Source organism: Grammomys surdaster, unplaced genomic scaffold, assembly GCF_004785775.1.
Source record: "Grammomys surdaster isolate TR1022 unplaced genomic scaffold, NIH_TR_1.0 353, whole genome shotgun sequence".
In the NCBI taxonomy this organism is placed as follows: domain Eukaryota; kingdom Metazoa; phylum Chordata; class Mammalia; order Rodentia; family Muridae; genus Grammomys; species Grammomys surdaster.
In genome coordinates, this window is record NW_021604772.1 from 224938 (window position 1) to 241716 (window position 16779).

Genomic DNA, 16779 nt, shown 5'->3' on the forward strand with positions numbered 1-16779 from the left:
CACACACACACACACACACACACACACACACACACACACACACACACAAAGAATTGAAAACAGGAACTCAAATAGCTGTATATGCATGTGCATAGCAGTACTACTCATAGTAGCCAAAAAGTAAAAAACAGTCTAAATTTCTATTGGTGGATATATGAAGGTGAAGAATGGGGTCTTTCCACATATAATGGTGTATTACTCACCTGTGAGAAACATGCTGCAAGAAAAAAAAACATACACAAAAGCTATGGAATGTGTTATCATCTGTGTGAATATCTAGAACAGACAATTCCACACAACAAAGCATATTAATGGTTCTTCAGTCCAGAAGGAGTGGTAGTGACTGCTAATGGGAACGAGGTATTTTATGGTGACCAAAATATTCTGGAACAAGATAGTTGTGATGGTTAGACAACACTGACTGTGTTGTTTATGCAAAAAGTGTCTTGAAATTGTTCATTTTCAAGTAACAAATCTTATGTGATGTGAATTTCACCTTGGAAACCACAAAAGTGTAAACCTAACAACCCCCTCACCAACAGCACAGAAAACTCCGGGCAGAACAGAACTCAATCTAGTCATTTCCACTGGGTAGCCTTGTGACCCCTCTTAGCTGTGGCCACCCCTCTTCTGTTTTCTCCTAGCACCATCCTGCTGTACCACATCATGACCTGGGGCCTGGCTGTGCTGCTCTGTGTGGAGGGTGCAGTCATGCTCTACTACCCTTCCGTGTCCAGGTAAGCCCTGTCACTCAGGTAGTTCCTGGTCTATTGTGTGCCTCTAATAGAGAATGTAAAGCTGTTATAGCTAAATCCATCTGGAAAAAAATGAGAGAGGCAGGGGAGGTAACTTAATGGTAGAGAATTATGTTAACATGCTTGAGTCCTTGAGATTATCCCTTCCTCACAAATGGAGATACTTATAAAACTTCAAGGCCTAAGCATGAAAACTCTAAATTTATATGGAAAACAGACAGTGGTAAACAGTGTCTCTGTGACAAGAGATGTTTAAACCAGGGCTCAGTACAGCAGAGCCCTCCTGACAAGTCTTGCCCTTTGTCTATATTTATGAATAAAGTTTTATTGGAACACAGCTATATTTGTTTATGTGCTGTCTGTGGCTGCCTTTGATTTGCAGAGACAGAATTCAGAAATTGGAACAGAGACCATGAAGTTGAAATAAATCAGGATAAGTTTACTGACCCATAGTGTACAACTTTTTGCCTGTTTTCTTAGTTGGATGTGTGCCACCACTTTGGTGTTGCCCTTTTTATTAATTACTTTTCTATTACTATGATAAAATACGACTAAAGGTAACTTAAGAGAGTTTATTTGGGCTTGCTCTTTCAGAGGGATAAGAGTCCATCAGGGCAGAGAGGCGTGGTAGCAAGTAGCAGTGATGGCTGCAGGATCAAGAAACTGAGAGATCACCAAAAACACAAAAAGAAGACAGTGAACTGGAAGAAGGGCAAGGCTATAAATTCTCAAAGACCATGCCATGACCTACTTCTTCCAGCAAGGATGTGCATCACCTCCTGAATAACACTACTAACTGGGGACCAAGTGTTTAAATACCCGAGCCTGTGGAGGACATTTCTCATATAATCATTACACCTTATCAACTATGAGTACTTTCAGAGAGTTCTGTGCAGGTTCACGGCATAGTCTGCTTTCTGGAGAACTTATAAAAAACAGACAGCAGTACTATATCTATTAGAGTAGAAGACATTTAACTAAAAAGTTTTCCTTTCTCATGTGCTCCCTGTGGGACCTGGAAACTCCCAGAAAAAAAAATGTGAGCATGAGAGTTCCATTGATTCAGGGATTGCAAGGAGTCCCTGGGTATTCAAGTGGGGAGATGGCTCAGATTTAGTCTTGATACTCTTAGTCCTGTGCTACCCATGTTTTGGAACCCTGAACATTCTTTAAGTACACCCTCACTTTCATCTGTTATTTTCTTTCTACCTTTCTGTCAGAATCTCTTCTTTCCCTTCTCTTGTTTCTCTGACTGGTCTGGACCTTTTCCAGACCACGTTTAGCCTTCAAAGATGAAGAAGGACATTTTTACTAGAAGTAGGCATCATAGAAGCTTGTTGAAATTTTCTCTTTGTGTCTGAGCTGTCCTATGTCCTACTTCTCACTTCTTCTCAGACAGTTTTCTTCTCCTACATCATGCGTGTCCTAGCTGATAGTTCTTACCTTCTTCTTTTAGATAAAAAATATGAATATGATTGTTTTACTTCAGGTATGTATTGCACCATGTGTGCACAGTGCCTGATGAAGTCTGAAGAGGGCACAGGATCCACTGATGATTATAATATATATGTGCTAGGAATTGAACCCATATCCTCTGCAAGAGCAACAGGTGCTCTCAATCTCTGAGCCATTTGTCAACTCTATCCTACCTTTCTAACATGAATGCATGGTCTTTCATTGCATCCTAAGGTGACTAATGATTTCTGTGATTAATTTGTAGAAATTCTCATTAGTTGCCATGAAAAGAACTGCTGAAAGTTTTGTTATCAATGATTAGAAGAACATATTTAATTTTAAATCCTTTTTTTTTTGAGGCAGGGGAACTCTATTATATAGCTCTAGTTGTCTTGGAACTTGCTATGTAGACTAGGTTGGCCTCAAACTCAGAAATTTAACTGCTTCTGCCTCATGAGTGCTGGGATTAAAGGCCTGTGCAACCACATAGCTTATTATAAATCTTAAACTTCTATATTATGAGTTTTTAAGTTGCTCAGAGATAGGGAATGGATCTTATTCATGTTACTAGGCAAGGCCATGTAGCAAGTACTCAAAGCCTAGTACTTAAATGGGTTCATTTGTCTCCACTTCCACTTGAAGTGTGTGTGTGTGTGTGTGTGTGTGTGTGTGTGTGTGTGTGTGTGTGTGTGTAACTGTGAAGAGACTTAGTACAGAGAACCTACCACTCCAGAATGTTTTTTGCACTCTTTTGTTTTCCCGGCAGGCCTTTAAGATTCCCCCAGTGGGATGCTCTGTCACTCCTCCCTTTTATGAGACAGGAATACGACCCTTCTCCTTCACCACCCTGTAATGCATTACTTGTTTTCAGACAAGAAAAAAAATGGTGTCAGATTTCCTTTGGACACAAGAGAAGACTGATGCATTTCCCTCCCTGCTCTAGGCTGTTATCTCAGCTTCCATGTAAGCAGCCCATCTCAGTCAAACCTTTTCTTTAAAGGAGCATGTTTTGATATTCTTCTTTTAAGGTGTGAGAGGGGCCTGGACCACGCCATCCCCCATTATGTCACCACATACTTGCCACTTCTTCTTGTCCTTGTGGCCAACCCAATCCTGTTTCACAAGACAGTGACTTCAGGTAAATCTTGGGAGAATTACTCATAGTATATGGACATTGAATACATCTGCATCCCTTGGACACATATAAAAATACAGCTGTCCCATCTGGAATTACACATGACAATTGACCTTATTCATCTTTCTTCAAAGACATGAGCAGTGGTTAAGAGCACTTCCAGAGGTCCTGAGTTCAATTCCCAGCAGCCACATGGTGGCTCACAACTGTTTGTAATAATTGGATCTTATGCCCTCTTCTGGAGTGTCAGCAACAGTGTACATATATACAAAAAATAAATAAATGCATCTTTCAAAAACATTAAACAAAAAGACATGAGCAGAATACAGTTGGACTGACTGACAGTGTTCAATAAGTGGAATATGAAAGCCTATTTACTTATTTATTAAGCAGTATTTGCTTAGCTAAAGATCATGAGTTTTAGTTGAGGCTTCACTTATGTACTGGGCTCCTCCAGAGTCTGCCCTTAGTATAAAAAAAAGTGACTTTTTCAAATTGTAGAGGTAACATAGAAGTAGATAGAGCAAGAGACAGATAAGGGAAAGAGATGAGATATGGACTCAGAGTCTGGTCATTCCTATGCACTCACTTGGCCTATGCATTTTGTCAGATGTGCAGGAATCAGGATGTGGAACACAGGAAACAAATCCATTGCATTTGTAAAACTAGATTAGAGGGAGGTAGTGAGTCAGCAGACAGACATTCCTTTTACAGCTAGGACTAGAGATCTGTGTCTCAGCCCTACCATCTCCTCAAGTGACCATAAGATGGAGTGAGTGCCCATTTGTCTTATGCTTCTGTGCATCCCTTGGGTAGAATGTGAATTAAGGCATTTATTTGCACATTGGTCTTCACAGAAAGGTCATTTAAGAATTAGAAATTGTTTGTAGAAATTTCTGAAGAGAGTGCTTAAAGTCTATATCACTGGCAATAAACTATTGACATTTTAGATGCAACTTTTTGTATCTTCTTTTAAATGTAGTGCATTAAATATACTTTTTATGCTGAGGTATCAGCAGTTGGTTGAACTGAAAAAAATATTTATTTACTATTTTTATGTTTATCTGTGTGTACCTACCTGAGTTTATGTATATTACATGCATGTAGAGGCCAAAAGAGGGCATCAGATTCCCTGGAACTGAAGTTACAGGTGTTTGTGAGCTGCCATGTGGTTGCTAAGAACCAAACACGTTTTCTACAAGAGCAGGAAGTGCTTTTAACCACTGAGGCATCTCTCTAGATCTTGGTTATAGAATTAAAAAATCACTTAAAAGGACTATTATTAGTAATAGGAACTTACTGTTATTCGAAGAATATTTTTATTTGCATTTAAATATAGGAATTTTTGTTTTAGAAATTACATACAAGCAGTGGTTTTTATCAAAGCAGTGGACATGTCTTGGCTAAACACTACAATGTCCTAGTGGTTATGTATGTCTGGAGGCACCATGGGTCATTAATTCTTCTTTAAAGATACATTATTTTTTCAATATTCTAAAATAATACATGTATATTGTTTTAGGATGGATAAAACGAGCCTTTAAAAACACAGTATTTGAATAAAGTACTAATGAAGTCAGGAGTTCAGTTAATGAATTACCAGTGTTAACTTCTCAGTTGTACAAAAGTCCTGCTTTTGTGCATGATGTTCACACTGGGAGAAGCTATAGTTATGCAGCAATTCTCTGGGCACAATAAGTAAAGCTGAAATAGTGGTAGAGCACTTGCCTAGCCCTAGTATCACACACATTAAAAAGTTATTTTAAATTAAATATATATATATATCTCATATGTTTGTGTATATGTATGGGCTTGGTGTTTATAAGGACACCAGATGTAACACCTGATGTAATGACTGTCAGTAAGGGATTTTGCTTCATGCTTTTCTGGCTGTATGTAAGGGTTCATATCTGCTTTGGTTTTCTTCTCTGTTATGGAGTTAACGTAAGTCATGAATGCTGTCTGATATTCCTCTACACCCATACAGTGGCCTCTTTACTGAAAGGAAGAAAAGGTGTTTACACAGAGAATGAGAGACTGATGGGGGCCGTGATCAAGACTCGTTTTTTCAAAATAATGCTGGTGTTAATTGCATGGTAATCTTTCTTCTAGTATTTTTGTTGTTGGTTGTGCTAGTCAGAAGGATGTGCCATTTTACTTGTCCAAATGTGACTTGAGAATTCCAAAGGAAAAGATATGGAAGGGAAATCTCTGAGACAATGCAGGGTATTCTCCCCCCCCCCAAAAAAAAAAATTGAAAAGAACACAGGTCAGCAAGTCATATTTTTTTAAAACCTTAATGACAATTATGTATCAAACCATGAGAATAACAAGTTAAGTGTTCAAGGTTTTGTTTTATTTCTCTTTTGTAAAGAAAGATTCAGCCAGTTTTTCTTTTCTCTCCTCCTTCTCTTCTTTTTTTCTATTTTGCTATTGCTTTGAGACAGTGTCTCACGACATACCCCTGGCTGACCCAGAACATATAATGTAGACTCAGGTGGCCTTGAATTTTCAGTGATTGATTCATTTGCCTCTGCCTGTTCAGGTGCTGGGATTGTAGGCATGTACTATCATGCCCAGCTATGTCTTCAGTTTTCAAATATTTAAGCCGTATGCACCTGATATCTCATCCCATTGCTGAGCTAAGCAAAATAAAGTCATGCTGTTCATTTTGTGTGAATAACATTTTGGCTGTGTATATGTATATGCACTATGAGCATGTTTGGAAACCAGAAGAGGATACCCAGATTCCCCTGGAGTTACCAATTCTTCCTTTTTTTAAAAAAAAAAAAAAGATGGAGGCGGAGTCTCACTGTGTTGCTTTGGCTGGCCTGGACTCAGAAATATGCCTGCCTCTGGGATTAAAGACGTGTGGCATTGTGCCCAACAGGTACAGGCATTTTGTGAGCCACCATGTGGGTGCTAAAAAGTGACCATGGATCCTCTTACAGAGCAAGTTCTAGTATAGCTAGGGCACACAGAGAAATTCTGTCTCGGAAAGAGCCACTCAGCCTCCCACCCCAAAAGATTGTTATAAAAATAGTAATGAATCAGTACCATACAGAACACAGTAAATCTTTGTGATAGAAATCCCCCTGGTACAAGGACATTTATTTAAATGCCCACCTAGGAGAGGTCCAAATTATCTGCAGCTTATATATTCACCTTGTTATTTTGCATTCCAGGGACCTACAAAGACTAACATTTAAAAATTCCTCATAAGGACTTGCATTGGCTATTTTTCTACTGCTGTGATAAGACACTGTGACAAAGGCAATTTATATAAGGAAAGGCTTATTTGGGGCTTATAGTTCCAGAAAGATAGGAGTTCATCACCATCATAGCAGAGAATATGGCAGCAGGCAGGTTGGCATGGCCTGGGAACTGCAGCTAAGAGTTCACATCCTAATCCACAAAAAGAAAGCAAAGAAGCTCACTGGGTATGGCATGGGCCTTTGAAACTTCATAGCTCACTGCCAGTGACACTCCTCTAAAAAATGTATACTTCCTAATCTCTCCCAAATAATTCCACCAACTGGGGATCAAGCATTCAAACATATGAGCCTACAGAAACCATTCTCTTTCAAACCACCACAGGATTGGTGAGATAGCTCAGCCAAGTAGAGGCATTTATGCTCAGGCCTGACTAGTTGAATTTGATTCTTGCATCTCACAAGGTGGCAAGAGAGAACTGACTCCTAGAGATGTCCTCTGACTATCTTCTGCCCCTCCCCCTGTCTCCCAGCACACATGAATTCCGTATAAAATATCAAAATGGCATTTTGGACTTCATCAAAAGGTTAAGTTCCTTTTCAAAAAAGAGAGAGAAAAAGAAAGAAAAGAAAAGGAAGAAAGAAAGGAGAATTATTTCTGGTTTGATACAGGGCTAAACTTTACACCTTGATGTGATGTGGAGTGTTTCTATCAGGAGAATTGGTTGATATCTGTGTTAGACCAAGAGAAGAAATTGTGTTTCAATTAAAGTCTTGGTGCCAACTCAATTCTGTCCCATAAAAGTGGTCATGTTGTAATCAAGAACTGATACATACAGACCACAGTTAAAGTCACTTTGAGTTCACTGAGTGCTTTCTTCACCTGTGGATCATTTTCTTCCCATCAGTTGGTTGTCCAATATCATCAATGAAAGTCTCTTGTTCTACCTTGAAATGCAACCAGATATCCATGGAGGCTCTCTGAAACGCATCCAGAATGCAGCCAGGACCACATGGTTTATTATGGTAGGCTAATTTAGACTGAATTTTTCTTCTTGTAAAAAAAGAAAATCAATATGGAAAATAAAACCATTGGAAACACAATGTGTAAATATGTAACCAGTGCAAGGTTTATGGACTGCCATTATCACTCATGCACTGCCATGCTAGGTTTGGTCACTGTATTACTAAACAGGCTTAGAACTGGGATGTGGCCTGGTGACAATGGTTTCTGTGTTTGATCTTCAATACTGTAAAATGAGTGAGTGAGTGAGTGAAAGAATGAATAAAATTAAGGAAATTTCTGTTAAGTCACTGTGGTCTAGAGTATGAGACATTTGCAGTTAACTCACAGTATCCAACTGTTACTTTTTTGTATTTGTTTCTTTTTATTAGATTTATTTACTTTATTTTATATGTATGGGTGTTTCAGAGGAAGACCAGTCCATTGGGCATACAAGAATGGAACTTATGATTATGGTGACTGAACATTGTTACTTTTTCTACACTCCTCTGACCTCAATGTATTCTTTTGTCCTCCTTCCTAGGGAATACTGAATCCAGCCCAAGGAATTCTCTTGTCTCTGGCCTTCTATGGCTGGACAGGATGCAGCCTGGATGTCCATCCTCCCAAGATGGTGATTCAGTGGGAAACAATGACTGCTTCGGCTGCTGAGGGCACATACCAGACCCCTGTGGGTTCCTGTGTGCCCAATCAAAACCCCAGGAAGGTGGTGTGTGTTGGGGGACACACTTCTGATGAGGTGCTGAGCATTTTGTCGGAAGGTAATGCTTTACTGCAAGGAAAGTCAACTGCAGAGCCCCAGAACTCCCTGGAAGTCCTTCATTAAGCAGGGAGCTGCAGATGGGAACTTATATTTCACTATACTCTTGCATTTCCTCTTCCACTTCTTTTTATTTTTATGCATTCTCTCTTTTAGTGATTGATTTCATTTTATGTATATGGTTGTTTTGCCTGCATGTGTGTCTGTGCACCATATTCATACCCAGTACCCATGGAAGCCAAAAGGTAGCGTCAGATCCCTCTGGAACTCAAATGGTGGTTGTAAGCTGCCATGTGGGTGCTGGGAATTGAACAGGACTCTTCTAGGAGAGCCAGTGCTCTTAATGACTAAGCCAGTTCTCCAGTCCCTCATTTGTTTTTAAAACAGAGTTTCACTGTGAAACAAAAGCTAGCCTCTAACATTCAATCCCTATGCCTCAGCTGTTTGAATGGTGTTATTACAGGAATGTACCACCATGTCCAGCTAATTGGTTGCTATAATTTTCTGGCAGTCTAAGGAGAAAGATTTAAAAACACTCAGGGGGTTAGTTCCCAGTACCCACATTAGTGATCTACAATTGCCTGTAATTTCAGCTCTAGGGGATCTGATGCCCTCTTCTAGTCTGGGTGGGCACATGAACACGTGTACTCATAATACACATAAATAATAATAAATCTAAACAACAACAAACTTAGGGACATCAGAGCAATCCCGCCACTCCTCAGCTGGCCCATAGAGAATGGGTAGGAAACATCTAGTTTTGCTGCTAAACTCCTTATCATATACTATTTCCAGAACAGCATCCCTTATCCTTGGCTAGTTGCTTCTACATTCTCTGCCTGTGCTATGCACTTTAGAGTGTTTATTAGCATCTCTGATCTCAGCTCACTAGAGTATGAGAATCGAAACTTCTTTACACAGCAACAAATATCTTCTGTGGACATAGTATCCCTCAGGTCAGAAAATGTCTCATCTGCAAAAGTTTAAAGAAATTTGCATTTTGAACATAATATTATCTGGGATACATACACATCCATGTATACACACTGCATACACACACACCACACACACACACACACACACACACACACACACACACACACACACACACAGAGCCAAAGACAATACACAGTCCTGACAAACTTTATACCAAACTAGAAGGAGGAACATTATGAGAAAAGATGTGTAGAAGAATTGACTAGAGGACATCTATCTTCTTTTTCTTTCTTGCTATTCACGTATGCAGAAGAAGATTCATTCTTGGGACAAATCTGGCTGAGAAAACATATAGATAAATCCATGACTGGATGCCATGAGGTGGCATTATGTGGTTGTACTGGGGAGCTATAGAGGAAACAAAGAAACTTCTGACTGGACCTACAAAACAGAGAAACCGTGTGTTTAGGGACTTTCTCTTTTTCTGGCTGTACTGGAATGGTAGCTAGGGTCTCATCTATGCTGGGCTATTGCTGCAACTCCAGCCACACCCTAGCCATTAGTCATCTGATGTTGCCTCAGTAGTTCATGAAAAACAGGGACATACAAATTGAGACTGATGTCAGCATGTTAAATTATTGATACCACCTGGGGCAGGAGTAAAAAGTTGCATCTAGAATCATTTATGTGTGTCCGAATTCCCATCCTGATGGCTCAAAATGGCTGAGCCATTTTTGACACTATAATAAAATTCGACAATGAAAATAAACCCCATTACATCTGGTCCCTGCACCCTACTTCCTTCCACCACTTCAAACAGCATTAATCGGACCCTTCTTGTTTCTATTCCTTCCAGCCAGTGTTGCCTAGGACTGTTGCTCACAAAGGCTGAAAGCTTTCAGAGTCTTTAAAACAATGAACAAAGGTCCAACAGGAAAAGAAACAGGGGCACTGTTCATAATGGCTGCTGTCTTTAGGATCCCTTCTTTGCTGATCTTTTTTCCTTTTCTGTAGTGTTTCGAATGTTACCAATGCCAACTTTTTGCTACACAATAGAACCGCACCCCCCAAGTCGTATTTCAGTTTCTTTCAAAGCAAAGGAAGAGGTTCTGGCAGATTAAGGAAAACCTGGGACTCCTCTATAGTCCTGAGGGGGGAAAAAGAGAATCCACTGTAATATATAATTCAAATACTATTTTAATTTATTCTTTAACGGGTTTAGTGAATTTTGGTGTTTTCATTAAGTTGTGCAGTCATTGCTAATAAAATAAAATCCAGAATGTTTTCATCACTTCGAAGCTATGAACACTCTCTATTCTCTCTCTCTCTCCCCCCTCTCTCCCTCCCTCTCTCCCTCTCTCCCTCCCCCTCCCTCCCTCCCTCTCTCTGTCTCTCTCTGTCTCTCTGTCTCTCTCTGTCTCGCTCTCTCTCTGTCTCTCTCTCTGTCTCTCTGTCTCTCTCTCTCTGTCTCTCTCTCTCTCTTTCTCTCGACTGAGTTTCATGTATAGCTCATGCTGACTTTGAACTCCTGATAATTCTGCTTCCACTTTCAGGTACTGAGATTGTGAGAGTACACCACCATGCTCAGTTTACAAGGTGATGGGGTTAAATCTAGGACTTTCTGTCTGCTAGGCAAGCACTTTACCAACTGAGCTACACTTTCAGCCCTCTCTATTCCTGCCAGCCACAGTTTTTTTCTATGTGTATGAATGTTCTACACATCTCCTATAATCACATTGTACAGTATTTGTCCTTTTTTGTCTGACTTCATAGCCTAAATTTTTGAAGGCTCAGCCAGTAGCACACATCAGCACACAGTTCATTTATGGATGAATAATATTTTATAGTATGGAAATACTCATTTTCTGATTTTTTTTTAGCAACTTCTGTTATTGTAAAGAACTCCATCAGGCCTTGTATTAGGAGCTGTGTCATGGGTTTGCAGCAAGGACCATAAACCCTGCCCTCATAATTTATTGGATACATTTGAAACAGTTAAAATTTTATTCTCTTCTATTAATCATTGAAAATGTTAATTTTTTGATTTGTTTTTTTGAGATAGGGTTTCCCTGTGCATAGTCCTGGCTGTCCTGGAATTTTCTCTGTAGACCAGGCTAGCCTCATGCTCACAGAATTTGAACCTGCCCCTGCTCTCAATTGCTGGGATTAAAGTTGTGCACTACTATCACCCTGCAAAAGTACTGATATGAGAAAAAAGTGGAGGAAAAGGAAAGTAAATGAGAGCCTATCTAAAAGAAAAAAAATTATGTAAAAATAGAAGTCATCAGGATGGAGGTATAGCTCAGTAAGAGCAGTTGACTAGCATGTACAAGGCCGTGGCTTCTACCTCGGGTACTATAAATATACAAAAGAAAACCTCAGACCCTGTCCAATTAATTAATTAATTAAAAAGAAAAGGGGAAAAGGCAGCTGTTAGTTTAGAATCCACAGTGATGTGTTGTTTGCTTGTCTTCTGGGTCAGATTTTTTTTTTTTTTGGGAAGCATTCTTCAAGCACAGAGTAAGTTGGAAAAATTAACCAAAAACATTTCCTGCAAAAGTACGAGAAGCCTGAGGTTCAGTGAAGGTCTTAAGTTTACACTTCCTTACCCTGAAAATAGTTAAATTAAAATGACTCCTAAGAAAAAGTCACCACCATTTTGTATGGTGGTTCAGTGCAGGAATTTGCATATGAAACTGTAGAGAACAAAGAGAGCTGTTGTGCAGAAATTAAATCACTATAAGTGTTTTGCTTCTTAGAGTGCTACAGTGCATTTAAAAAGATTGCCACATCGCTTTCGGTTAGTATTGTCCTGTATGGTCTAGTGATGCTTTAGTTACTTCTCTGTGCAGCAACAAAAATTCTGAGGAAAACAACTTTTTAAGAGGAAAGGTTTAGAGGCCTGACCTCCAGTAATTGAAGGGGACCTTGTAATGGCTCGTCATTCCCTTCCCCACATCCTGCCTTTCTGTGTTTATAACCCCTGTGTGAAAAAATAAATTATAAAAAAAGAGAAAAGGTTTAATATGGTTAAGTTTTAGAGGCTTTTGGAAAAGGGTGCATATCCATTTAATGAAATACCGTTCACTATTTCTCTGTCCTCTTGCTCCGGGCTTGTGATGATGAAGAACATCATTGCTGGGGGTTGACTGTTTGATATCATGAAGTCATGGTCACCTGATACCAGCAGACTTTGCATGAATGCTGAACTATCTCCAGAGCCTTGCTCTGTCAATACTTTCTCTTCCTGGAGACTTGTAAGACAGAAAAAAGCCCCAAGGCCACCCAGGCTTGCTAGAGTCCAGAGCCCAACCCCTTATCTGACTTAGGACAAATGGAGCTACCTGAGGGTGGCTTTATTCCTGCAGTTTTGCCTTTGAGAGAATCCTTATGCATCACTGTTTTTCCATGGAGATGCGTGTAGGGAATGAAAGACCAGACACTTTATAAAGCCATGGAACTCTGAGTTTGTCCTCAAGTGTGAGGTCATGGGGGAATATCCTCAACAACGACCTTGATCACAAGCCACCTTATGATACTCAGCTGGGTCTTTTTTGAACAAAACCACAAAAATCCCACATGAATTCTCACGCACTCAAGTTGAGTTCATAACCCGGCTGACCCTGTGAAAATCAAATCTTTTTCAAGTGCCTTCAGCCAGCCCCTCCTACAGAAGTGCAATTCTGGAAGCTCTTAAAAGCCTCTCCAGCTGCTCCCTGGCCACTCTAGCCAGATGGTTGTCCTCTATTAACCATGATGGCACCCACACTCAAAATCCAGGCCTAGCTGTAGGGTCCATGGCCAAACATCATTCCTTCGTTCCTTTCTCTAGATTCCCTGAAGGTATCACATTTGCTTTGTGTTCATCATGCCTGTATCTTCTTAGATGCATCTGCCCCTGGGAAACGTTTAGCTGCCTGTTCCTTAACAGGCCACAGTGGGTGACCCATGTGCATTAGAGTAATCCTGCAGTATGATGCTTGCCTCTATTCAAACTGTTATTCTTCCTGACCTCCTTAGGACATTGATGTTTATAGTGCTCCAGCTTCCAAGGGCTCATCTCACTGTGATTGAGGCATTGACTCAACTATATCCACTCAATATGTTTACTGAGTACTCCATTCTAGAGTAAGAAAGAAAACAAATACAGAACACCCACAGTGATTATTTAATATGATATCCAAGTATTGAGAAATACTATGGACTCTTTAGGGTGCAGGTGATATAATTCAAATGAAAAGAGCTTGCCTAACATGCAAGTGGCTCTGACTTCAATATCTAATTTGTTAAGAATAGGAACTACTAATCAGGGAGAGAGTTAGGTAGGGAACTGGTATTTCGATAGGGTAACCCAGAAGTTTCTCTTTGGATGAGGTAACATTCTGAATTGAGACCAAAATTAAACACAAGAGTCATGAGAAAATTGAAAGATGCATTACAGGCAGAAAAAGAGCTGTGGAATGGTCTTTAGAAGGACCATACCTTTAGGAGGAGGGGAGGAGTAGGTAGATTAGACTACCTGAAGGATGACAGGATGAGAGGTGAGGCTGCAGAAGTAAGTTTGGTCCACTGGTAGAGTTTAGAGACTGTTTGCCTGTGCATACTGGGAAAGGCCCCCTTGCTTCATGACTTCCATCTTTGAATTTTCCATACCTATTTCCTACCCTGGCTCAGAGCCAGTTCTCCTGGATATTTTGGGAGCAAAATAATAAGTCTGCTATTTGTTCCAAAAGATTTTGCTACCCGGAAGGAAGGAGTGCTAGTCAAGTGATTAAGTAGACCTGCAGGGTGACCCTTGATGAGAATGTTTTATTTTGCCTTTCTTATTGAACTGACTTTCCCACCCATTTTACTATCCTGTGCCTGCTGTTTGTAAGTCATGTCACATTCTAAAACAAAGGGGAAACTGATTAGTAAGAAAATAGAACAGGACCAGAGAACAATGATGGGATCCAAGAAAAGCCAGGTGAAATGAGCCACATGAGGCTACTTAAAGTGTGTGTCTGGTTTATCTTTGAGCTTCCTAACTGGATCTCTCTCTCTCTCTCTCTCTCTCTCTCTCTCTCTCTCTCTCTCTCTCTCTCTCTCTCTCTCTCTCTCTCTCTTTCTCTCTCTCTCTCTCATGCTTTCACAGATTCCAGACATGAAGGCCAGAGAGAAAGGTCTCCTTTCTTCAACTTCCTATAAAATGAGCACCAAATAACTCAGAGATTATTTGGATGTGTGTACTATGCCATGTGAGAAGTATCATTTTTCCCTAGTCATTGTATCTAGGGTTCCAGTTTATGATCAAAACAAGGAAACTGGCTTGGCAAAGCATTGCCAGGCATGTGCTGTTGTATGTCTTGATAGGTGTTTAAATTTCAACCCCTTAAAGGATAGAGAGATAGTTTTGGGTGCTACTGCATGTTGAAGAATGGGGGTTGCAAGGTGAAAGAAAACTAGTGGCACCATATGTGAGGACAAGAGCAAGTTTTGCAGAGAACATAGATTGCTTATTCTGGAGCTTTCTAGAGCTGAGTGCAGGTAGCCAGGCAGGAGGCCCCACTGTCTATGTCACAAGTTCCCATGGATAGACTCTGTCCTTTGTTTTTACATCTCAGGCACACCCAGGGATCCAGGGCTACCTTAATTAAACTGTCACATTTCCTCTGAAAGCATGTGTCAGCCACTTGAAATGATTCTATAGGATTCATTTCATTTTTTTCTCTGAAAGAATGGATTAAATATGGTAAGGGATTATCTTAGTTGGGTTTTACTGCTGTGAACAGACGCCATCACCAAGGCAACTCTTATAAGGGCAACAACATTAATTGGGGCTGGTTTACGGGTTCAGAGGTTCAGTCCATTATCATCAAGGAAGGAACATGGCAGCATCCAGGCAGGCATGGTGGAGGAGGAGCTAGGAATTCTACATCTTCATCTGAAGGTTGTTAGCAGAATATTGGCTTCCAGGCAGCTAGTAAGAGGGTCTTATAGCCCACACCCACAGTGACACACCTACTCCATATCCAAATATTAGATGCTAATATTTGACTAAGATTCATTTATTTATTCTTTCTTTCTTTTAAGATAAAGAAAGATAAAGTCTCATTTTGTTGTTGAGTACTAGCAGCATTTTCTGAAGTTGAAGTAAGGCCTTCTCAGTTGTTCAGTTAGTACAGTGTTTGGCTAGCTATTGCTAGGCCCTGACTTCAGTTCCCAGCACTATATAAAATGAATATGATGATACATATTTGTTATTCTAGCACTTTGGAGGGGGAAGAAGGAGGATTGGAAGTTCAAGATCCTCCCTGAATATATATCAACTTTGTGGTCAGCCTGGTCTACATGTGACCCTGTGATAACAAAATAAGACTAAACCTTCTAGGACCTCAGCTCTAACACAGCCTGCTCTTTTCCTCTTCAGGTTCAGATGCCAGCACTGTTGAAATCCATATTGCAACTGGGTCCCGAAACATAAAGGAAGTTGACTCCATTTCCCAAGCCCAGGGGGACCTCTGAAGGGAAGGGAAAGGGGTCAGACACCCCTATTTTTCAGGTTCTGTGTCTTGTTGGTTTGGATTGTGTTCTTGCCTTCCTTCCTTTCACAGTGTTGCCACAATGTAGCATCCTTCAAATTTCACTCTGGTCACCATAGTGGAGCTCACTGAAGATGACCTTTATTCTAGGAGAAACAACACACCAGAACTTGGAGATGGAAAATTCCCTCTAGAACATTCAGTGTCACCTCTTGACTCTTAATTACCCCTTGGACTTTTCCTAAGGCCAGCTGTTATGCTAAGTGCCAGATCCAAATCCTTGAGAATATAGTTAAATAAAGTCAATGTGACTAACTCCATTTTGACATGGATTCTGTCCAAACAACCTGTAGCCAGTGGTTTTCTGGAAGGTTTGGGTGGTGCAGGAGACAGACAAGTCCAATAGGTTGGACTGGGATTGGAGCACTGAGAGGTGTGAAGCAAGTCTTTTTCTAGTCCCACTAGGGTGAGGGTGCATCATATCTTTAATACAGCTGTCCTTCCTATGCTGTGTCAAATAGTGACATAGCCTAATAACTCCCTGGAGCTATGATTATTGCTGTGTTCTTACCTTTTCCTCAGTTAAGATGATACATGTAGCTGGGCACAGTGATTCACGCCTGTCACACTACCTAGAGAAGTTGAGACAGAGGTATTGCTTTGAGCTCACAGACTGTTTGAGCTACCCAACAAGTTTAAGACCAGGCTGGGCTACTAAGACCTCATCTTACAAAATCAAAACAAAACAAAACTATAAAAAACTTGAAACAAAACAACAAAAAACAAGAGATGATACTTTCTAGTTTCATCCATTTGCCTGCAAAATTCATGATGTCCTTGTTTTTAATAGCTGAATAGTATTCCATTGTGTAAATGTACCATATTTTCTGTATCCATTCTTTAGTTGAGAGATATCTCAGTTGTTTCCAGTTTCTGGCTATTATGAATAAAGCTGCTATGAGCATAGTAGAGTGTCCTTGG

At 40.2% G+C, this 16779-nt stretch overlaps 1 protein-coding gene across 1 annotated transcript in view; it reads left to right on the forward strand.

Annotated features, from left to right (window-relative positions):
• Positions 1-16108, forward strand: part of Gpr143 (G protein-coupled receptor 143) — a 22940-nt gene extending 6832 nt beyond the window's left edge. The window contains exons 4-9 of the mRNA XM_028779481.1: positions 645-737; positions 3239-3348; positions 5333-5441; positions 7466-7583; positions 8105-8342; positions 15687-16108. Of these exons, the coding sequence (XP_028635314.1) occupies positions 645-737; positions 3239-3348; positions 5333-5441; positions 7466-7583; positions 8105-8342; positions 15687-15781 (763 nt within the window). The 3' untranslated portion in view covers positions 15782-16108. The remainder of the gene's footprint in view (positions 1-644; positions 738-3238; positions 3349-5332; positions 5442-7465; positions 7584-8104; positions 8343-15686) is intronic.
• The last annotated feature ends 671 nt before the right edge of the window (positions 16109-16779 follow it).